This window comes from Diuraphis noxia, unplaced genomic scaffold (genome assembly GCF_037042655.1).
Source record: "Diuraphis noxia isolate RWA-SAM2 unplaced genomic scaffold, SU_Dnox_SAM2 contig0002, whole genome shotgun sequence".
NCBI lineage: Eukaryota > Metazoa > Arthropoda > Insecta > Hemiptera > Aphididae > Diuraphis > Diuraphis noxia.
This window is the reverse complement of record NW_028301712.1, coordinates 51,592,661-51,617,631: the sequence shown is the minus strand read 5'-3', so window position 1 is coordinate 51,617,631 and position 24,971 is coordinate 51,592,661. Positions and strand designations below refer to the sequence as shown.

Genomic DNA, 24,971 nt, shown 5'->3' with positions numbered 1-24,971 from the left:
TTTGATAGCATGAAAAATCCTTAAACGTAAGTAAAGGTTTTTAAGAAAATCAACTTTAAAATTTGAACAAGGATGATTAAATGGTACATTATCTATTAAATTTTTCAATTTCATTCCTACATTGTTTTCTATGGCCAGTGTTGGAAAATTTGTTATAAATAAATTATCAAGTTCATTAATATAATTAAAAAACACATCTGATGGTACATTTAAGTTACCGAAGTTTGTAGGTTGATCATTTTGGTACGCTTTCAAATGGGTGAATAGAAATGATTCATCTAAGTAGTCTTGGCTTTTGGAAAAAGTTAAACAAGTTTCACAGGTATGCTTGTCAAGACATTTTTTTAGTAAATATCCACAAACATAAGTAAGAGCATTTCTTGGTGTTAAATCTAATTCCCTATAGTCTGTAGTTCCAATTTTTAAAGAATTGTAGTTGATTGGTGACTTTTCAGGAAACAGTACTGACGAATTAATTAATGGAGAAGTAGTTTCTCCGATGTTAGTAAGAATTTCATCTAAATCTTCTAAACAGTTGGACCCTTCAGAATGCTTGAAGTAGTTAAGAAAAAATATCTTTTTGAATGCCCAAAGAAATTGAATTGGCGTTGGATTAATATTATTCCCATTTTGATTTCTGAAATTACCAAAAAGGTTCTCAAGACAATCTTGACAGAGTCTGTATGTACATAATGCATACTGCGGTGTTTGAACATCTTCCCAAAGTTGTAAAAGTGAATTAATTGTGATTTGCCACCCATTTAAGAATTTCATGCGTTGAGTAACATCTATTTGTATAGTTTCTCCATCTATGATCTTTGTCTCAATAACTTGCATATTTTCAAAAATATTCAACATCTTCAATAAATGTTCTCTTTGTTTGGGAGTGTTCTTAAATGGACGGTTAAAATCTTTACTACCGGCTTTTGGCTTAGAATTCAATAAATCAAATAGTTTATCCATGTCATCTATGAAGTTGACAGTAGTATTTGCATTAGAAGGCAAGGTACCATTTATAATGCAATTACGCATACTTGCGGCCACTGTTGCACTGAAAACATGAGCAGCATAACAGACTTTCATTTTTTGAAAAGGCCCAGGATAAATATGAGCAACAGTTAACTTGGGTGCACAGCGGTTTAGACCTTGGTCAGCCTTAAAAAAATCGTTGAGGTATTTTTTGTCCGTTAGATCATTTAGGTCATTAGACAATTGTAGTTTATACTTGTAAAAATTGTTTCTTGTTGATTTTAACAAGTGTGGAGGGTCAAATACATAGTATATTTTTTTCCCATTCACAAAGAAAAAAGGACGCTCCTTTGTGACATGCATTTTACTAGCAAAACTATAAAAATTTGGTCCTTGATCGGTAGTGAAAACTCTAATATTAACACAAATACTCTGGAGTTTAGAGATAACAGCAACAATTGTGTTCTGTAATGTAATTCCAGTACAACTATTATTTATGAAATAGTATGCAACCGGTTGCTTCCATTTATAATTAAGACTTCTAATCATAAAACATAACACATGTTTTGCGGGTTCATATGTTTTTTGATCATATGTATTATTAAATCCAATTATACAATCTTTTGATAAATTATAAAAAAGATTAGTTTTTATGGACATTTCATCAACACAAAGAATGCAGTCCTTTGCATCATCTTTAAGATTTTTTATCTTTAGTTCTATAGAATTGAATATAATGTCGTTTAACCCGGGCATAATATCTACTTTTTCTGTGACTCTTCGTAGAGTTCTTGGACTAGGCAATTGCAAAATATTTTTTAAGAACCTATATGCCATGGGCCCAAAGAAATAAATAGTAAGGGCTAATTGTTTTAATTGGTTAGTGTAACGAAAGCCTTGAGGCTGTCTAGAAGCCATTCTACAATAACTTTTAACAATCATTGAAAGATTAGATGGTAAATGTATATCACATACTTCATAAAAATGTTCTTTGGATGTCATTACTTGTGAAAATTTGTTGGACATAAGGTTGAAATTTTCCTCCAATATTCTATACTTTTTCTCAAGTTCATTCACCTTAGTTTTCAACAGACGTTTTCTAGGTGTGTTTACAGAGAGCAGCTGGGTGGTTTGAGTAGTAGATGTTGACATAGAAATTGTAGAACATACAGAAGTTGAACTAATGATTGATGATTCTATACCTAAAAATAAATCGAATTACTAAATATATAAAAGATAATGGTAACATTATTTAAAGTAAAAAGTGAAAATATGTATTATCAATTATCATTAAAAACCCCTAAATAAAATAAAAATCGAACATTAAAAATTAACCTTGCCATAAAGTATACTTACTATCTAGTTGATTTTCTGAAACATTTAATTTAGAAGGTGTGCTGCTCGAGTATCTTGGTTCTGAAATAGAAATATCATCTTCAAAGGACACTTCGACTTTATTATCTAAGGGCAGCTCAAATCCAGCTTCAGTATTATCTAAAGATAAAGTACAATTTAATAAGTTGATGAAATATGATAAATAACAATCAAACATTTTAAATTAACTGACCAAACTCTGTAGGTATTGCAGTTGGTAATAACCTTGTCTTTTCAGGATTACTGAATGAACTAGCAGCAAAATGTTTGTTACATATTCGATAATTTTTATAAATATAATCTTCAGAATGGCCATGAAGATTAAATAATTTACAATTTGTTAACCACTGATTACAACTGAAATTGTAAAATATTTAATAATAATAAAATAAAAATTAACTTTGACTTGACATCTCAATTCCAAAAAAATTTTGGGTACACTTACCGCGATATATCATTTGGAAACCTATGCAATTTACAGTCCTTTTGTTTAGTCTTCCTTTTGGAGTTAACACAATTTTTAACAATACACACAAGCACCATTGTTTAAAGTGATTTAATACTATAGAAAATCAAATAAGGTACTTTGTAGTTTTGTACTAGGAATTAAATGATCACAAATTCACAATAATCAAAATTTTCAAAAACTGAAAACACGTTGTTATCACATAACAAAACAATGATAGTATCTTGAACTCTTGATTACAGCAGTGATAACAATTTGTCCTCCAAAAAAATGGCGACCGAGTGTCCAGGGGCTGATTATACCATAGACATATAAATATATTTATATGTCTATGAACAATACTGATTATGGGGACGATAGGATTATCATTGAAATTGAAAACATTTCACATTTTTTATGATCTAAGATGCTTACGATGTCCACCAGAGTGAGTTACGTCGTAAATGATGGAAGGGCGTCGGGCACTTTCGCAGAAATTTCATAATAATCCTTATCATCTTATCGTTGATGATTGGTTATCACGATTTATGATAATACCTTAGATCTAAGGATAATACATTGTTAAATGCTTCGACATATGGGTTAAATGTGATTATGTGTTATTAACTTTTGATTATTAACATTCATGATTCATTATATTTTATTCATTTATTATTAAATATTATTAATAATTATTAATTTTACCAAATAATAACCATGTTAAATCGCCAAGTTTGTGATGCTAAACATAATTCAATCTCTGGTTTAAATAAACAAAACATAAAGATGTCCTGAAAATAAAAAAATTAATTATATTTTTGTGATGACTATGATGCATCATTTCATTTCAAGACAAATGTAATATATACATCTGATTATCTGAAGACTAATGTGATCAGCATAGCAATATTTTATGTTCATAATATACAAATTGCACAAAATCATGATCATCTGTTTTATGATTAATTGTACGCTTAATGCTTAAATCTCATAACATTGTTAAATTTGATTTCTATAGAAGCTATATCAATTTTTAATTACATTTTATAATGTACATCACAGCAGTGATCAAAGCCGTGATGTACATCAGCTGTTAACTGTTAATATATATGTTATTACTACTATTTTTTTTTATAACATTATCTGTTTTATATACTCAGCTTAAAATATTTGTTTTACTTTGGCCCCATAATGTTTGGCTAAAGGCTGAATGCGTTTAAAACTAGATAAATGTATATTACCAATATCAGGATATAAATATGAAACAGCGTTTAAAATCGTTAAAAAATCAATTTTTAATTGCTACCTAAATATAATCAACAATTCATATAATTGTCGAGCTATTATAGTTTTATACTAAGAGCTAATAAAAATAAAAATAAATCAACAACTGTATAATACAATTTGATTTTTAAATCTATTTTAGATGTAGCCATGTAAGTGACTCTTCTAGCGCATTTTATTATTCTAAGTACTTCGGAATTAATTTCTTTCTTTCTTTTTAGTTTTTACATTAGTATCTTGTGAAGGTAAAGTTATGTTATTTTTATGACATATAGAAATGATTTCAAATATAATATGTTACTAAAAGTTGAAAGTGGTATCTGTATTTTTGTACTATTATACTCGTAGAAATGTCTGTAGACTCAAGACTGAAGTTGCATGGGCGCCACTAGGGGGGGGCTTGGGAGTGCTTAGCACTCCCAAAATCAACATTAGCACTCCCAAATTGTCTGTACCGATTTTTTACATTATCGGTGACAGTAACACTTCTGATTTTAAAACAAGGGGGGGGGGTTCTCGTATTGTGCTTTAGATTTTAGCACTCCCATAAATTTTACCCTAGATGCGCCCATGTGAAGTTGTGTTTATCAAATGGACGTATACGACACCCGAATTGCTAATTATCAATCTATAATTATAATATAAAAATTATAGCCCTTACAGCCGAAATATTTAATGGATACCCGTTTATTCATAATCACATGTGAGATTAAATTAATAATTTCATTCTATGCCGCGCTTGTGGCGAATGCTCGATCGCAAACCATCAATATTCTACAATAAATATTAAATTATGATGAAATAACTCATAATAATAAATAATAATAATAGCTATTTTGTGAGTATCGCAGTGACAGTCACACCGAACACCGAAGGCCTACTGCAATCTTGAATTCTCAACTTAGGAATAATAGGATTTACTTTACGAAGTCATCATCACAACACGATAATACGATACGATATCGTCGATAACGATAATGCAATTGTAATTTATACATTTTATACATGTCTTCCACGCAATGGTAATGTGTTATCACCTCGTTTGAACCTCCAGAACGACGTACTATAATATTATATTGTGTAGTATTTGGTACTAACAAGTAACCGTCCATAGAAATACGTATTATATTATTATGAAACAGTCTGTCGTAATCAGTTCTCTTTTCTATGCGTCCGCATAGACATATATATGTCTATGTGCGTCCGTCTATAATAATAATATTATACCTACAACTTAAGTTTTCAGTTTTGGACGTTTATGTATTAGCACGCGGGGAAAGGGGAGTGAAAAAGTATTATATTATCGTGAATTGTGATATCTCAGTACGATATTATTATTATTATTATTATTATTATTATTTATATGCCATTAGGTACTGCAATTGTGTAGACGTCAACAAGAAAATCTAAGCCTTATCAATAATTGTGTGCTCTCGCCCTCTCAAAATTCGCATTCGCGTCAAAAAGTAAAAACGCTAGGAGCGTAACTCTTTCACGACGACGTAATTTTTTCGGGCCATTGGATTTGTTTTTGTTTCTTCCGGAAATTCTGTTTCCGTTGCGATATTCGGGTGACGATTGGCGAGTATCCACAAACGGCCTGCCAAGATGATGAGCCGCGCCGACGGTCTGGTGCAAAGGCGCAACGTCAACAGAGACAGTGCGGACGGCGTTTCCAAAGAGAACGGCCAGTCGGCGGCCGATAAACTCGATTACGAGGAAGACATCGACGACGGTGACTCTAAAGAGACACGGCTCACGTTAATGGAAGAAGTGCTGCTGCTTGGTCTTAAAGACAAAGAGGTATATTATATGTGTTTATTCATTTATGTTAAGATTCATGATCTCCGTCAGGTGTATATGTCTGAAATGTTTATATGAATACCCAGCTAGAGTATAACCGCTAGACAATTGACAATGTAGTATATTGTAGGTGTACGCTCACTTCTATTAGAATTCGTGATCCTCATTACATAAATCTAAAGCACTTATATTAATACCTGGCTAAAAGTTAAAACTAAAAGTATCAAAGTAAGTGTATTGTTTCATGTTTCTATGATTATAATTCTGAGTGATTTTTAGAGCTATCTTCCTTAAAATGATGTAAACAAAAAAAAACCATTAAATTTAGATAATGTCTGTTGCAATTGTTGAGTATTTAGTAGGTAGTATAAAATTCATTATAACTATTATGTAAATTGTACATACAACGTAAATATTTAGTACAGTAATATTTAAAATAGCTATTCAATTTAAAGAAATCTATAGTACCTAACCTAAGCTATAGACTTCTTTTATTTTCCAAATCCTTGATTTATTTTATTTTATAGTTTATGCAGTTAATTTATTGTCTAAAGAACTGGTTATTATTGTGAATTTATTTTTATATAAAAACTATATCGAGTAACATTTTAGGTATACAGAATGATTTTTGTATATACCTACTACCTATATAATAACAATGCATGTAAGTGCTACATTTTACTGGTAAAATGATCATAACTACTTCTATATTATTAACATTAAAAATATAATTAAATCATTAAGTTAATTAAGATAAAATATTAAAACTTTTAATAGGTACTTAATCTTGAGATTATTTTACTTTAGAGAATCTGTACAGCGTTTGAATATAACTTATTTAGGTAGATTAATACTGTTTAAACTTTAATACAGTTCTAGATACTTAAGAGGATACCCGCACGTGTTGTCTCCATCTTACAAGTGCGTAACATACCAAATTTTACACTCAGCAGATCACGTTAAGCTCCGTGAGTTAAAATTTTTATGAGAGGTCAATTCACTTTAAATTTGAATCTAACAGAGCTAAATGTGATCTGCTGAGCATAAAATTTGTTATGTTATGCACTTGTAAGACAGAAACAACAAATGCGGGTTTAACATCCTCTTAAGACAAATGTATTTGAACATATATTCTGAAAATAAATTTTTTTTTTTATTTGATTACTTATTTTCAGAATAAAATTGAAATGTATAAGTATTAGGTGTATCACTAATAATTATTTTACCTTACCAAAAAATTGTACCTACCTAATAGAAATAAGATAATTAAATGTGCTTATGTATTTGAATATATGTTATTATGTTAGTGTAAGTTGGTAGGCAGTAATCCAATAATTAAAACAATTTACTTAAATAATATTATTACAATGACTTGTGGAAATAGGTTTATTAAAAAAAAAAATTATTTATTATGTCCAATAACTTATGACTAAGGTTCGGAAGTTATAAGAGCAAAAAAAGGAAAAATATGCAAAAAAAAATTTATTCATTTATTAAAAGTGTGTTACTTATTTATTAATATACACAAAAAAAATTCTAAATACAAATATTTAAAAAAATTGTATTATTTAAAACTCTTATATATAAAAATATGGCACGTTACTGGTTGGCGTTTGAGATTTATTGAACTGAAAAAATAGTTGAATAAATATATTTTCATTATTTATGAAATACAAAATAAATATATGTTGAATAATACTTGTTAAGTTATTTTTAGCATTATTAGCGTTATGTTATGTAGCATTATTTAAAATAAATTGGTTGGCAATGTTAAATATTGATGTACACTATGTTTAAATATTTCAATAATTCGTTATTCAACACCAATGTTTAATATTTATATTAAATTAACTTATAATAAAAAAAAAAATCCTTCTAGTAAAATATATAAAATAGTATGGTAATATTTTTACTAAGTTCAAGTAGTTTAAAGTAGACAAGTTATTATTGCCAAAAATTACAAAATCATCTTCCCATAAAACCCCACATATTGGCTAACATCACCACGAAAGCGACCAGACATCCTTGATATTATATTTGTTTCTAAAATACCAAACCGATTTAATATCAACTCAGATAACCTATCAAAACACCATTCGGACCATTCCCCCATACTTCTTACCCTCAATACCACTCCTCTTAAAAGATTAATGAATCCATCAATAATCAATGGAATAGTTAACTGGGAAAAATTCCAATTGACACTATCTAACAAAATTAACCTTAAAATTAGTTTAAAATCCCCATTAGAACTAGATGAATCAGTTCAACATTTAGCTTCATTAACAGCCCCCTGGTACGTTTCAAACTCTACCTTACACAATGACCTAAAAATATTAACTACCACTGAACTAGCCAAAACAATGTATAAATATTTCCACAAAAATTTAAGCACTCATCACAATACTTTAATATCAAACATGTCCTCCTCACCCTCCCAAAAAACCCACCACGCAGACTAAAGCGAAAATGGTGTAGAGACCTATTAAATTAGCAAAGGAGGTGTTACCATTGGGTTCTTCCTCATCACGTCATTCATGCTACTTTATTCTATTTTTATCTTATTTGCTTATTGTAATTACTGTGTACAGATTCTAAATAGTCTTTCTTAATAAAAAAAAAAAACAAAAAAAAAAGCTTCATTAAAACAAAACACAGCATGGTTACAAACCAAAAACTCATAATTCCAATCAAAAAAATCTGTCATGCCAGAGCAACCTGGCTAAGTACCAAATACCCTACCGATAAAACAATCTATAATAACTTATGCACATTACTTAAAAGACAAATGTCAAAACAACGTTCAGAAGACTTCACCAAACAAACCAGCCTCCTATCTGAAAAAGATGGTTCTCTGTGGAAAACCACTAGAAGAATCTTAAAAATTAAATCAATATCATTTCCAACAAAAAAAATCAGATGACAGCCTGGCAATAAATGATACTGAAAAATCTGAAGCACACAGACAACACCTTTTCAAAGTTTTTAACCCAAATTACCTCACCTCTCCTTCTAAGGAAAATAAAATACACAATTTCCTAGATAGCCCACTCCCAATGACACTTCCTCCCAAGCAATTCACTACAAACGGTATTAAATCATTTATACATAAATTTCCACTAGGTAAATATCCCAGACATAATTTGATAAGTACCAAAATAGCCTGCAGACTTCCCTATATAGCTATAATACAATTTACTCATATATTTATCGGTATTCTCCAAATCTCATGCTTTCCGATTCAATGGAAACTCGCCACAATATTCTTTTCCCTAAACCAAACAAACCTATAGATCCCCTTCTCGTACAGGCTTATTAGCCTACTACCTTTCTTTTCAAAACTTCTAGAAAAATTAATATTAAACTAAATCTACCCAATCATCAATGAAATAAAATTAATTCTTAACACACAATTTGCATTTAGAGAACATCACTCAACCATTCACCAAATATACCGTCTAGTCAATACCATTGCCTATTCTCTTGAAAAGAAACTTTACACCTCGGTAGTATTTCTTGATGTCGCACAAGCCTTTTACAAGTTTTGGCGCTCCGGGTTTTTTTTAAAATTAAAATCATTCCTACCTCCTTCATATTACCTTTTTTTGGCATTTGTTTAGCAGGTGATCTACCGGGGGGGGGGGATAATAGTATAAAAACACATTACACTTTTACTACGAGTACATTATATCATAAAAATATTCGTCAAATATAAAAAAAAATAATAATTTATTAAATATAATAATAATTTCAATTACAGTAAACTTTTTTAGTATCATTTAAATATTATATTACTTTTACTTAATATTATTATTTATTTGCAAAAAATCCTAAAAAAGGCTAAAAATATATTATTACACAATAAAAGTGGACATCAAAAAAGGGTTCCACAAGTATAAAGGTTTTAGAAACGTTGCTCTATACAATATATACTCAGCAGACCAACCCACCAATCCAAACACTCAAATTGCTGAATATGCCAATGACAAAGCAATCTAGACCACCCACAGTGATCTTGACTAAGTTTCAACACCCCTTAAAAACCATTTGAACAACTTATCACACTAGTACTCCACTGACATGTCAAAATGAAAACAAATCTATACACACTACCTTTGCTTTTCCGCCACAGTCAACCTCTTTCAGTACATATAAACAATATGCCTATCCCAAACTCCGTCACAGCCAAATATCTTGTACTAACCTTTGACAAACGCCTAACATGGGCTAATCACATTTATACAACAAAATTAAAATTAAACCAGCGTCTCTATTCACTCGGAATCCATTCCCGGCAAGTCCTCAAAACCAAAACTCACATCTATAATCTCTTTTTAAAACTCATCTAGCTGTACTATATACAGCTCTGGGGCACTGCCAAAATATCAAATACAAGAAAAATTTTAGTGTTCCAATCAAAAATCCTCAGACTCATAAGTCGTAACTAATGCTCCGCCTTATGTTTCAAATCATACTCTTCACACAGAACTTCACATTCCTAAAGTCACGGAAACAACCAAGTTGTACTACTCCAAATTTATAAATTGTCTTCAAAATCACGCTAACCCTCATGTAAAGATTTACCATCAATCTCCTTCCCCGGAAACACTTCCAGAAGACTCAAGATACAACGGCCCTATGTCCTTATAAACTAAATAAATACCTTCACTGGTTGGTTCTTCTCTCAAGTCACTCAAGCCACTGCACTTAAAGTGAACATTCATTATACTTATTTTCCTTTTTTTTTTTTAATATAGATTGTATAAATTCTAGTTAAAAAAAAAAAAGTTCAACTTGGAAAATAATGACTTAACCTTATAATCGTTTTAATTTTTAGGACTTAATTTTATACTTTTAGACTTCGTTAAAATTTTAATTGCTAGGTTAACGGAATTATTAATATTTTATTATTATTATTATTATCCATAGGTAATTGTTAACATTTTGTCAGGAATATTTGCTATACAAATCTAAAACAATAATTTTATTGTATAGATGGTTAAAGATAATAATTTTTAAATATTTTTAAATGTATACATAATACATATCCTAGATTTTTAAACTTAAGAATTGTCAAGTATTCGTCAAGTGTTATCATTGAAGTTTTAAACCAATAATTTTTTATTCTTCAAAATTAGTTTTATATGAATAATCATTTTAAATATGAGTAATAATATGATATTTCTTAAGTATTAGTTATAGATATAATAATTATCTTTAACCTCCCACTGGGCATTCTATTAACTGTAGCAAGAGTACTTCACAACAATTCTAATGATTGTGATAATTGACAGTCGTACATATGCACGATAATGTACTATTATAAACTGAAATTTATGATACAGGGGAAAATTATTATATTTAAATTTTACACATTTAAAAGTTAAAAATATAAGCATATTAACATTAGAGTACTTATAGATATTCCAGCATGTCATTTCCATTGAAGACCTATAACAAATTATTATTTAAATTATTTAATTTATTATTACATATTTACAAAAGTTTATTCACTTTAATCATTATTTTGTAGGGATATACATCATTTTGGAATGATTCAATTTCATCTGGCTTACGTGGATGTATACTTGTTGAACTCGCACTTCGTCAAAGAATTGAATTAGAAAAAGCAGGCATGAGAAGAAAAAGTTTACAAATGAGGAAAGTAATTATAAAAAATGAGACACCTACAGGTGATGTTCTGTTAGATGAAGCTCTGAAACATATCAAAGAGACCAATCCTCCTGAAACAATACAAAGTTGGATTGAATATTTGAGCGGTATGTTATGTTATATAAGTTTTTATAAATAAATCAGCATTTATAACTAGTATAAGAATTTTGATAATACTTTTGATTTTGATTTACAGGTGAAACATGGAATCCTTTGAAAATCAAATATCAACTGAAAAATGTGAGAGAAAGATTAGCAAAAAACTTAGTAGAAAAAGGTGTTCTTACCACTGAAAAACAAAACTTCCTTTTATTTGATATGACTACGCATCCATTAACAGATAATGAAGCTAAAGTTAGGCTAGTTAAAAAGGTAGTTGATTCAGTATTACATTGTTTTTATGTATTTAAAATTTACATAAAAATTGTTGCTAAAATTAATTAATTAATATATTAATTATTAATTTATTATGATTTTTTTCTGTTGTAAAATATTAGGTACAAGATGCTGTATTGTCTCGATGGATTAATGATCCACATAGAATGGATAAACGTCTATTGGCTTTATTATTGTTGGCTCAAGCATCAGATGTACTGGAAAGTGCATTTTCTCCACTAAATGATGAAGATTACGAATTAGCCACTAGAAGATTACGAGAATTATCAGACATGGATTTAGAAGTTGAATCAATGAAAGGTTCTACTAATGACGTAATTTGGGCTGTATTTGCCAATTTCAATAAATAAGTTCATTTAAGAATATTTAAATAGTTAACCAACATTCTTAATACATTTCTGGAGGAGAATATAAATATGTAATAAATAATATTGTTTTATAATCATTTGCCATTTTATGTTTTATTGATTTTCGTAAAAGAATTAAATTTTTATTTAATATGCATTGACTAGGTAAACCTAATGTATTTGCAAAAATGTAAATAATTAGAAAGTCAACAGACTGTTGTACAAAAAATAATAGTTAAGTATCAAATTTCAATGCTTTGTAATATATATGTATTATTTATTTTGTAATATCTAATATTACTTTTGGTCATTATGAGTTAAACTAAAATTGTATGTAATAAATTTATATAATACACTTATAAAAAGACATACTTACATCTTGTAGTTCAGTAATAATACTGATCTCATAGCTACAATTTTAGTGCCATTTTTATTCTTAAATTCGCTATTGTTAAAATATATTTTTTGATTACATTTTTATGTTGAAATTTGAAATCATTTTATTTAATAAATATGAAATATATTATTCCTTTTTTAAAACTACCAATTTGTTAAAAAGTTTTATTATTCATACTTCTCAAAATGTTTAGATTTCAAGTGTTTTTTCATTTATGTATTAGTTACATTTTTTGTGTCACTATTTGTCACAAAATGATTTAAGTATATATCCAATAACCAAGCTCTGATAAAATAATATTTACATAACACATTTACACCATTGAAAATATTTTAAGAATAAGTTTAAAGTTCTAATATTCTGTAATATCATGCACTAACAAATATTTGTTAACTAATTTTATTTGAACATTACTAAAGATTTCACTGTTTACACCTGATAAACTTTTGTTGTTTTTTCCTCAGTTAAAAAATGCATGTATCCAAGTGTGTGTAAAGTTTCATGTTATAAATTAAATTAATAATGTGTAACATAATTTCAGTGTGGATACTGAGTTTATTTTATGTAAACAATGGTTGTATGAAAAATTGCTTTATTTGGCTGTGATGGGTTTACGTATAATTTGTTTAATTAGGTAGTAAAACATTGTAAAAGTTAATGAAACTTATTTGATTAAAATATAGAGATACAATTTTGAAATTTCATATACCATATTATCATCCCAAAAAATTTATTATTATACCATCTATAATTATGTACATTAACTTTATTTACATTTTTTTTATTTTAATTATTATTATATTTATTATATATTATTTTATAAATATTTCAATTTTTTTTTTCTATTAGTAAAATTGTAATAACTTCCATATGATATAATTTGTTAAGTATTAAATATGTTGCTTTTAAAACTCTATTAAGTTTATTGTATTATAAGGATTAGGATTTGGGTAATATTTTTATTACTTCCATAAATGGTTTTAATAAAAATAATAACAATGATAATAGAGTAAAAATAATTAGAATACAATACTTTACCATTATTTTATACAAAGCTAAGATTATTTAATGATAGTTAATACTTTTAGAAATTATATAATACACAACAAGAATAACAATTACTATAATTATAATAGTTAGTGATGGCTACAAAAAGTAATCAATGTCATGATTAACATTATACTACAACCATGGCACTTGCCCCCCCCCCCCCTGGAATAATGTTATTTCCACAGCAATTGGTAAATTTCTGGTATAATAATGTTTTTAATGTTTTAATTGTAGTAATAATACCTACCTAATTGTAATGATTTAATTCATAATTGTAAAATTACGAAACTTAATAATTTACTATAATTAAAATGTATAAAAAAATTTTCATTTATTTTTAAAATTCATTTTGCCCCCCCCCCCCCCCCCTTAGAAAATTGTTTGGAGACGCCCATGACTACAACCCTTGCTCCATCCATAGCCATAAGTTCTTAACATGTTTATCTGATGCACATTGTAGTTTTTAAAGCATGTGCCTTTATAAATTACAAAGTTTTTAGTACCCAACTGAACCCCTTGTAAACTAGGACCATCAATGGTCACCACTCACTAAAATAACACCAGCCACTCTCATGGCTCCGATTATAATAGCAATATAAAATATTAACACATATTTGTTTTGTCTTCCTGTTTGCTGTCTACTTAAATATAATTACTTGTATAAATAAAATAACTTTAATTTTGTACAAAAAAAAAAAAAATGCTATGTGAACTTTGAACATAATTATTTATTTGATTATCTTAGTAATATAATGAAAAGTAAGATTTTTTAGTGTGCAAAATTAAATTCAAACTAAATCACACTCGTAACAGTAATTCAATAATATTGTATTGAACTTGTGCCGTTTTAATTATAAAAAATAATAATATTTACACCATTCAAGTTACTTGTAAACAATTGTTATATTAAATTATATTCCAAACAATATGTATGATTAATCTTTTAGGATGCACAGTTGTTTTATATAATTATATAAAAGATATAATTTCATATTATAATTTATTATTACTTTGTATACCCTAGACATTAAATAATATATATATTACAATACCTATTGTATTAAAACATCAGGTGCTCAATACTTGCAGTGTGTATTTTTATTTTCACATGTGCTGTCCTATAAATTGTATCTTAAAAAAATTATATAATATATATTGTATGAACATGTTGAGTTTAAATAAAAATATAAATTGTAATTTTTGTGAAACTAGTGTAGTCCTACAATGTTGTCTGTATTGCACAGTTTATTATATTATTTGATTGTGTTATTCAAAAATATATATGTATATTGAGAGCACCACTAAGACAGTAAAAAACCATAATTCTCCATTCTGTAAGCTATTTTACATATATATTTTATTGGTACTTAAATTGTCTTTTGAAAACAAAGCTTGATATTTCATCAGATTTAGTGAGGACGTTAACCATAGATAATAGGTTCCTTAAACTTTACTTACAATGAAATAATCATTGAATAAAATATATAATAAGTGCCTATGTATCTAAAGAGTAAAGTGTAATATCTAGGTATTTTGTATGGAAATTAAAATTTTATAGATACAAATAAATTTTAAGATTTTATCTAAGTATGAGAGGGCTTGATGTAATCCCAATCAAAAATCAATTGGTTGGTGGTTGGTAATTTTCTATTTTGTCGTCTTCCACAATAATGACTATTATTATATAATATTAGATAATTGTTCTGTATTAGATCTATAACTAGTCAAATTTTAGGTTTTTTAATCGTGCTATTATTTCAAATTTTTTAAATGTATCTAAAATATAAAATTTTCTTTCTCAGTTATATAGTATTAGTTGTTGTATAGAGATTTAATTAAGTATGCATTTATATTAAGTAATTAAATACTTTTGTTTAAGTATTTTGAATACTTTTAAGAAGTACTTGTATTTAAATTCAAATTCTATTAAAAGGAAGTATTTGAATACATATTTTAAATACAAATGATACCAAATATTTAGGTATGTTTTCTGAATACATTTGAAAAGTGTTCTTAACAAGACTGTATATTATTATAAAATTAATTTGTAAGGGTTTCAATAAACTACACATCTAATATAATTGTAGGTGATACATAGTTTTTTCATCAATTTATTGTTTTTTTTTTTTTTATTAACAAGCAAAATTAATAAAATACTAGATTACATTTTGAAAAAGTATATGATGAATTAATCAAACTGAATATATTTATTCTATAAAGCTATGATACACAAAAAATAAATAACTAACATAATTTAATTTATTATAAGATTTTAAATAATATTGTTAAAAAATTATTACAATGAATTGAAACTAATTGTACCATCTTAAATAAGACAAACTTATGGCCAAGAAGGTTTTTCTCCTTTCTTAACCATTCCTCCATATAAAGCACTTCTATCTCTAAAAAGTGACATTCTTTCTGTTTCTTTGTCATCTAAAAATTTGCCAAATAAGGCACCAGCTGTTACTGTGATAGCCAATGCGAAATAGTCCCAGGTTAATCCAAATAATGCATGTCTACCAGCCATATTGCGATATTTCTGAGAAAAAAAAAATAGTTGTATAATATTGTACATTATAATAATAAAATAAAATTTTTTCTTGTTTTATGTATTAATGGAGACAGTTTCTAAATTAAATAAATACAATTAAGAACATATCAGCTCATTATTTGTTTTTTCTATCTAACCCACCCGCAATATAGAAAACCTACATTAAGAAGAACCAAACCATAGTTATTACTTTTTATATTGGGGTAAATTTGTCCTTAAGATACCTCAAGATAAGAACAAAGAACATTATCTATATGTCTATGTTTACTATTTTATGATACTTAAATTGTTGAGCAAATTATAAGCAGGGCTTGTTTCATGCACTAAAAAATACCTAAATAAGCATGCATTTATGCACTCAAAATTGGCAAAATAAGTATTTTTAGGTCCCAAATATCAAGTTGTATGCACAAAATTGCTTACTAAAAAAAATCATAAACAATTTTTGAAACAACATGAATTATTCATTAATTTTTTATGGTAATATTTAATTTTTTTATGTCACAAATAAAATAAAAAATTATAAACCAATCGCATTTTTTTTTTTGATAAATGTTGATTTTTTCATAATTTTTCTATAAAAAATGCATATTGACATAATAATATAGATTAGGAATATCAAAATTGTATATAATATGGCCGATAAAATAGAAATATGCCCGATAGACAAAAAACCTCTAAATAAGCAAAAACATGCAAAATAAGACTTCACATATTTAGTTGTGGTACCTTGAAATGGATTTTTATGTCATCTAGAATTAAATACAACTTAACAAGATTGATATGCATATGCATGAACTTACGAGCCCTGGTTATGAGTGTATAAATTAATAAAAAAAATTTTTATATAAAAAAAAACAAAAATATTTACAATCTGTATTAAATTTATACATTTAATACGGCGATTAGATTACAAAGCTAGACGGCTTGATTGATGGGAGTGTCTATGCAACACTACTTCATAATTCCTGACTTTTTTTTTTTACAATTTTTACAATTATAATGCATATCAATTTACATAAGTTAAAATGTTATAAAAAATCCAATATAGGAAAAATACTAATATAGATGAAATCACGCTAATATTGAAAGTAACAACATAGGGTTGGTTCTGCTAAACATAAATTTGCTATATTGCACGTACAGCAGACTAAAAAAAACAAATGTGTTGTCTGTGTCATACAAACATACAACATGGCAAAAACTATTTTATCCAGAGCAACTGTACTCGATTTTTATTTATAGTGCAATAACTGAAACTGCATACCTAACACATAGGAAAGAATTTTATCGGAGCTAAACTGGCCTAGAGCGTCTTTATTTTGTTGATAACATAAATACAATTAAAATTACCAATTTAAGAACTAATCTTTTTGTTATTTTTTATTTAATTATTAAAATGAATAGTTACCGCTATCAGAAAATTAAAAGCACTGTAGCACAAATAAAGTCTTCTCTATGTGTTGTTGAATTTTAGTAATTCTTCTATAAATACAGAGGGAGTTAAGCTATCTTGCGAAAAACATTTTTTGTTATGTTAACGTTTGTAAGACAAAGACAATACATATGGGTATGGCATTCTCTTAAGCATAAATAAATAGTTGGTTAATTATTCAGCATTTAATTATAAAAATATATTTGATATAAGCATGTAGAATTAAATGTCTAAGTGTCCTAAAAGTTACCCAGCTAGTCTATAAAAATTGCGATAAGTGCGATTGTAACGAGTTTGGAAAAAATAGAATTGCATATAAAACGGCCTCGCAATAACCCATAATATGAGGTAGTCGCGATAATGCATATGTGACGCGATAACGCACAAGTACCGATATTAATATGTCCAATTTTTATTTGACAATTGATAATTAAATTTGAAGATAATTTTTATTTAACCTGACACTCCTGATGAAAGTTATTGTGAAGTCAGGATTTTGACTCAATATTGAAGTTATAGTATTTGAAATCTGAGACCCGACCAAGGTGGTTTTACATAGAAATTTGAGTGTATTTTTGATTTTAGTTGTCCAAGGAAAGGTCATGCCAAGTGTATTAAATGAAGATACTATAAATTGCAATCAGCTATAACTTTAAAACTAAGTACAACCGCAAGTCTGACCTCACCATTGTTTCCACTTTGCTTAACTACTTGTTTAAACCAACAAAAAAAAAAAATTGGAAAAAGAACAGAGTCCAAAAACAGAAAAGTTCCTATTTGAATGTCATAAATTGTCTTTACATTAGTTACAGGTATTTTTCACAGCAAAGTAATTTACAATATAAGAAAAAAAAATAGGTAATTATTAATTAATAAATAGCTAATGACCTGAACTGTAATGTCTTACTTTAAACTTTTTGGTTTTGTATTTTTTTCCAATTTAATGTCCGATTGTAATCAGCGTAGATTGCAGAAAACGAAATAATCGGAAATGTTACGGATACAAAATTACGTTTGATGTGGTACCATGCACGACTGAATGCCATTAACCTGAAAAGATTTGGTCGTTTATCGTAAAGAAAATGATTTCTATAAAACTTAAATAATGAATTATTTAAAATATTTGTCTATTTAACTATAGACTTACGACAAAACATAAAATTATTGTACATGTACAATATTTGCACAATATCTTGCAACTTAGTATAGTGTATGTGTTGTAGTAATATGTTCTGTCCGCTGTCGACGGTCGACCTTCGGAACTGTGATTACATTGATTATCGTACGAGCGTACGACATTTTAGTCAGTGTCTCAGTGATAAAAGTGATAATAGAATAGAAAACTTACCAAAACTGATAACACATTATACCACAGAATATCTGTGGTTATATGTGGTTATCGAGATGGATTGATCATTCCACGAATCCACCTTAGTGGTTATACTGGTTATAGGTATTACTATATACAGTCTGAAAACCTAAAATGGAAAGTCTAAATACCGGACCCTCTCGATCGCCATAATTTTTCCCGTTATTTAGAGGTGTCCTCTATTCAGAGAGGGGGGGGAGTTAATTTCTCAAAATTAACTTGGATAAATTAATAATTATATATTTAGAAAATATTTAGAAAATCAGTTACTTATTAGCTTGTTTAGACCTTGATGCATATTAAATTTGTGTAACAAGGAATTTTCTAATTCAACTAGTTGGAGACAATACTACGTTTATATGAATACGTTGGTGCGTAATGGAATCACAAACACATTAACATATTTACACATTACACAACTAAATACGAGTAGGAACTAGGAAGTAGGATACTTCACATAACATAAACTAGAAAAATGTTCTTATCGCCTTGATAATGGACAGATAACATAAACTTAAAACTATAATAGAGATAGATAGATATTTATTAAAACATTCCACGATTATTCAATATTTACGATAAATTATTTACGATTTTTCAAAATCAAAATGAAGTTGCCATATCATCAGTGTCCGTTATTTAGATACTGTTTGATTTTTAGGGGTTTTCCTGTGTAAAATAGTGAAAATTTCCCCGTTTATGAAAAAATTTCCGCTATTTGGAGGTGACAGTTAAGGGAGGTTTCACTGTATATAATGCTATTTTTAATGATTTTAATCATAGACTGTGGGATTTCAGCGAATTATTTGTATTCCCTAATTGGCCCAAGCTCAACAGTCAACATAGACAAAACGCATTTCCTCGGAATCATTTTTTCTGTTGCAAGTGAACTTTGAGTAAAATCACCCATTCCAAAAAAAAAAGGCGGGTAAGTCGTGGATGTCGCTCTGCTGTACAGTAGGTTACAAGTGGGTTACTGTAATGGATGGAATTAAATTTGAATCCTATGATATTATATCATTGTATACAAAAAACGATTCTTTTTGAATCGAGCAAAGACGGTTTATCTGTCAAAAATATATTATAGATTATTAAAAATTTTCAAATATTAGATTTAAAAAGAAAATTTTTAATGAATTTCTAGTTTAAAATAATTTGCGAATTTTAGTGATTTTCGTGATTTTTAAACATGTTGTCAAAATCAAACTTTGAATGCTTGTAAAAAAAATTGTGCTAAAATATTTCTTTTATTTTTCACCTGCTATTGTAAAAATATGTTTGGAGCCTTATATAAAATTTTAAATTCTAAGATATAAAAGGAAAATTTTTAATGAATATCTGCATAAAATAATTTATGAATTTTCGTGATTTTTACGTATGTTGTCTAAAATTCAAACTTTGAATGCTTGTAAAAAAAAATTTGTGACTATATATTTCTTTTACTTTTCAAATGCTATTGTAAAAATATGATAGGAACCATGTATTAAATTTTCAAATCTTAGATATAAAAGGAAAATTTTTTATGAATTTCTAGCATAAAATAATTTACGAATTTTCGTGATTTTTACATAATATGTTGTCAAAATTCAAAATTTGAATGCTTATAAAAAACAATTGTGATTATGTATTTTTTTTATTTTTCAACTGCTATTGTAAATATATGCTAGGAGCCTTGTATTAAATTTTCAAATCTTAGAATTAAAAAGAAAAACTTTTATGAATTTCTATCTAAGATAATTTGAACATTGCCGTAATTTTTACGTATTTAATCAAAATTTGAACTTTAAATGCTTATAAAAAAAATTGTGCGTATGTATTTTTAATATTTTTTAACTGCTATTGTTACAATGTGTTAGAATCCTTTTATTAAATTTTCAAGGTTTTCTACAGAACACATAAATTTTTATCGATATTTATAGAAAAAAAAAACTAAAAAAGTTGAAAAATTAAAATGTCAGTAAACAGCTCAAAACAAATCTAAATATTTTGAAAATTTAATCAAATATAGAAAATGCCTATATAAACATTCAGTCAAAATTTCAAGTATCTGCGGTCATTTGTTTTAGAGTTACTACACCAATATAAAGAAATCGCTAAAAGTGAAAATCCAATGTTGTAAAAATTTAAATTTAAAATGCTCATAAAAATTTAATTTGAATTTCCAGTTGCTCTTTATTTGTGATAAAGATTGAAAAACTTTTAAGGAATCTTGTAATAAATTTTCAAATCTTAGATTTCAAAAGAAAATTTTTCATGAATTTCTAGCTTAAAATATTTTGTGAATTTTCGTGATTTTTACGTATTTTGTGAAAATTCTAACTTTGAATGCTTATAAAAAATTTTTCAACTGCTATTGTAACAATATGTTAAGAGCCTTGTATTAAATTTTCAAGCTTTTCTGCTTAACAAATACATTTTTATCGGTATTAATTAAAAAATAACTAATAATGATCGACAATTTCAAATGCCTATGAATAGTTCAACTAAGTCAACATTTTTTGAAAATTGCATGATGAATAAAATATACTTATATAAACATTCGGTGAAAATTTCATGTATCTACGGTCATTTGTTTTTAAGTTTCATCAAAAACCAAAATCGATTTTGTCGAAAAATGAGTGTGCGTAAAATTTCCCGTTTTTCTCTTAATTTTTAGTTTGTTTTTCTCGATTATTTAGAAAAGTATTAAGAATTTTTTACTTTTGACCCCCCAAAGATCAAAGTACCGACTTAAAAAAAAATAATTGGAACCTTAATAAATTCTTATTTGTAAGTATTAATGTTAATAAGTTTTTCTTACAAAAATTAAAAGTTATCGAAAATACATGTTACAATATTTTTATAAGGATTTAAAAAGTTATAATTTTAATTAAATTTATCAAGACACAACAATTCTCCAATTTGCAAGATTGTTATTAAAAATTACCTACAATTTTTGTTTTTACTAGAATAAGTTAACTAAAACAAAAACTTGAAGACTAGATTTTATTTAATGATTTTTATATAATAGTATAATATATTTTAGTGTTGAGACTTGAGACTGTACCTATGCCCGATATAATATGGCCTGACATCAAGTGGCGAAAAAACCGTGGACACAATATAACAAAAATAAAGATATAGATAAGGCCAAGTTTTGGCGATAATAATTTATACGCATATATATGGTGCTCACACCGTAACAATTTTGAATTACATACTTGGTTATCAAGTTTTGAAAATATGTTATAAAATACAAATGATCAAGGCTGGGCATTAACGCGTTAATAAGTTAAAGTTAAGTTAATTTAACTTTTTAACATAATAAGTTTTTTTTTTATGTTTACTAACTTAATTAATAACTTTAGGAGCTTTTGAATTAACTTTTAATTAACTTGAGTTAATTTTACATTTAAACAAGTTAAGTTAATTTAATTTAATTTTGTGAACTATTGTAGGAATATAAATTGCTGGTAGGTACACATTTTATAAGGTTATAAGTATATGCTAACAAAATGTGTACTGTTAGCTTTTGCACACATAAAAATAGTAATAGTTCTTTGGTCTAATAACATGAAAATTTTTAGGTACCGATTATTTTAATTTTATCTATAAGCAAACAAGAAACTTTTTTAACTTAACTTGAGTTAAAAAGTTAATATTAAATTTTGGTTAACTCTTAACTTAATTCAATTGATGAAACATTTTGAATTAACTTTTAACAATTAACTTGATTTAGATTTTAATTTAACTTAACTTAACTGAGTTAAAAAAAATCATTAACTTGCCCAGCCTTGCAAATGATACCATACGTTGGTTTTACCTACACATCAAAATGTATCAAAAATACACAAATTTAATGAAATTACATATTTAAAAATTTAAAAAACGAGTTTAATCATTTTATGATAGATATTATTACAATTCAAAATAGAGACTTATTACATTGTTCACCAACTCACCGTGTAAACGAATTGATAATTCAATTTTCAAAATATTTAGACTCAGTAACGTATAGTTGGCTGAAATGAGAGATCAAGTATAGCAAATGATTAAATAAAATGATAGAAGTTTCAAGTATCTACGGTTATTTGTTTTTGAATTACAACAAAATAAGAAAATCAGTTTAAATCACTCCTTGGAAAAACAAGTGAATATCCAATGTTGTAAAAATATGAACTCCAAACGCTGAAACGCTTGTAAAAATTTAATTCGATTTTCTGAGAAACCTAACTTATAAGAAATCTTGTATTCAATTTTCAATTCTTAGATATAAAAAGAATGAATATTCAACTCAAATAATTTGCAAATGTTCACGGTTTTTTCGAAACTCGGAAATATTTAGACGCCCATTTAAAAAGACTGTGGATTTATGTTCAATTTTTTTAAATTATCAATTACAACCACTTATGAGGAATCTTGTATTATGTTTCAAGTTTTTGACAGAATGAAAATTTTTTTATCGACATAAGTTTAAAAAAAAAACTTACAGAAATCGAAAATTTCATATGATACTTATAAAAAACTAAACGATTCAAGATTTTTTGATAATTATTATATATTATTGTGTGTAGAAATTGCTAATATAAATATTCAGTCTAAAATTTCATCTATTTACGGTATTTTTTTAGAGTATAATATGTAATTTTACATACAAACATTACAAACAGTTTATAATATAAAAATTCGTAAATTAGTTAAGTTACAATTATTCATAAAATAAAATAACTAATTATTTTCTTATATTCAATTTTTTTTTTTAAACTGGTTAAGATAAAAGTATTCAAACAAAAAAGCTTATGATTTAACTTCTAATTTATTAACTAGTTACTGCTCAGGGCCAGGTGTGTAAATACTAAATATTAAAATAGGTTATTGAAAAGCCATTCGTTCAAATTGGATCAAAGTTTAGGTATGTATCCTGATTTCAAGAATTTGATTGTGTAATTATTATTTAGATATATTATTTATAAAAAAAAAATAGTTAAATACCTAGTTCAATAAAATCTAGTATAAATTTACAATTTGCAATCGAACCATATTGATAAATGTCTAATTATATTTTAATCATTGGTATATTATGAAGTACCTATATTGTAGATATTGTCGTTGATTATAACTATAGTATTTATGATAAATGTTAACATTTACTTTTAGACAATGAAGTTACGTAAGTAACGTTGCGTTTGTGAATAATGAAACGGATTTAAATAATTGAAAATTATGTCCATATATGGCTATCACCCGTCGGACACCATTATTATAAAAATAAAAGAAAGGGGAACTGTGCTAATAATACAGCCGCACTACCATCTACCACATAATATACTGTGTTTATTTTCTGACACTTGTTTAATATTAACTTATTATTAAACATTTGACCATTTCAGAATTTTGCACCCGAATAATCCATAAAAATCCATAAATAATAAGAATATCTGAATACAATATTGTTATACCAATGAAATAATAATTAAGCATATTTTTTAATAATCAATTATTAACAATTTGTAGTTATGTATATATTAATATATTAGCCATTTGGTATTTATATATTGTATACTTATATTTTTTAGATAAATTAGGAGATAAATATTATAATATAATTAATAATATAACACTACAACACATATTACACATACAATTTTATAAGTATAAGAATAGTAGGTAGGATATACTGTACATCTAAATGGCTATAAGTATAGTATTTAAATATTTAATAATAAAATATAGGTCATGAAAAAGAGATCTAAATTTCAAACCAACTTTTTTTATTTTAGTCATTCTAATGTTATTTATTGTATTAATTGTTGTTATTTTGATGATTATTAATTACTATATTTTTAGTCTTTACCTCCTTAACAATTTATACTCAATACATAATATCGTATATATA

At 26.9% G+C, this 24,971-nt stretch overlaps 2 protein-coding genes across 4 annotated transcripts; one reads left to right on the top strand and one right to left on the bottom strand.

Moving 5' to 3' along the window:
• Positions 1–4,972: 4,972 nt before the first annotated feature.
• Positions 4,973–12,389, top strand: sau (Golgi phosphoprotein 3 homolog sauron). Of its 2 annotated transcripts, XM_015510843.2 has the most exons (5): positions 4,973–5,364; positions 5,446–5,875; positions 11,409–11,655; positions 11,745–11,920; positions 12,046–12,389. In XM_015510843.2, exons 2-5 carry the CDS (start codon positions 5,681–5,683, stop codon positions 12,292–12,294), a joined length of 867 nt encoding a protein of 288 aa, XP_015366329.1. In that variant the 5' UTR covers positions 4,973–5,364; positions 5,446–5,680; the 3' UTR covers positions 12,295–12,389. The 2 variants fall into 2 exon arrangements, with proteins under 2 accessions (XP_015366329.1, XP_015366330.1); XM_015510844.2 differs by having other exon boundaries at positions 4,973–5,875.
• A 3,425-nt stretch (positions 12,390–15,814) lies between these two features.
• Positions 15,815–18,989, bottom strand: ND-MNLL (NADH dehydrogenase (ubiquinone) MNLL subunit). Of its 2 annotated transcripts, XM_015510834.2 has the most exons (3): positions 18,875–18,989; positions 18,635–18,777; positions 15,815–16,280 (listed from the first exon to the last, which is right to left on the bottom strand). In XM_015510834.2, exon 3 carries the CDS (start codon positions 16,266–16,268, stop codon positions 16,080–16,082), a length of 189 nt encoding a protein of 62 aa, XP_015366320.1. In that variant the 5' UTR covers positions 16,269–16,280; positions 18,635–18,777; positions 18,875–18,989; the 3' UTR covers positions 15,815–16,079. The 2 variants fall into 2 exon arrangements, with proteins under 2 accessions (XP_015366320.1, XP_015366321.1); XM_015510835.2 differs by lacking the exon at positions 18,875–18,989 and having other exon boundaries at positions 18,635–18,868.
• Between the last annotated feature and the right edge of the window lie 5,982 nt (positions 18,990–24,971).

Excerpts from the sequence above, each read along its gene's own strand:
- sau (XM_015510843.2), top strand. The coding sequence starts at position 5,681 with ATGATGAGCCGCGCCGACGGTCTGGTGCAAAGGCGCAACGTCAACAGA. Across the intron at positions 5,876-11,408 it reads TTGGTCTTAAAGACAAAGAG|GGATATACATCATTTTGGAA; the intron begins GTATATTATATG and ends ATTATTTTGTAG. Across the intron at positions 11,921-12,045 it reads AAGTTAGGCTAGTTAAAAAG|GTACAAGATGCTGTATTGTC; the intron begins GTAGTTGATTCA and ends GTAAAATATTAG.
- ND-MNLL (XM_015510834.2), bottom strand. The coding sequence starts at position 16,268 with ATGGCTGGTAGACATGCATTATTTGGATTAACCTGGGACTATTTCGCA.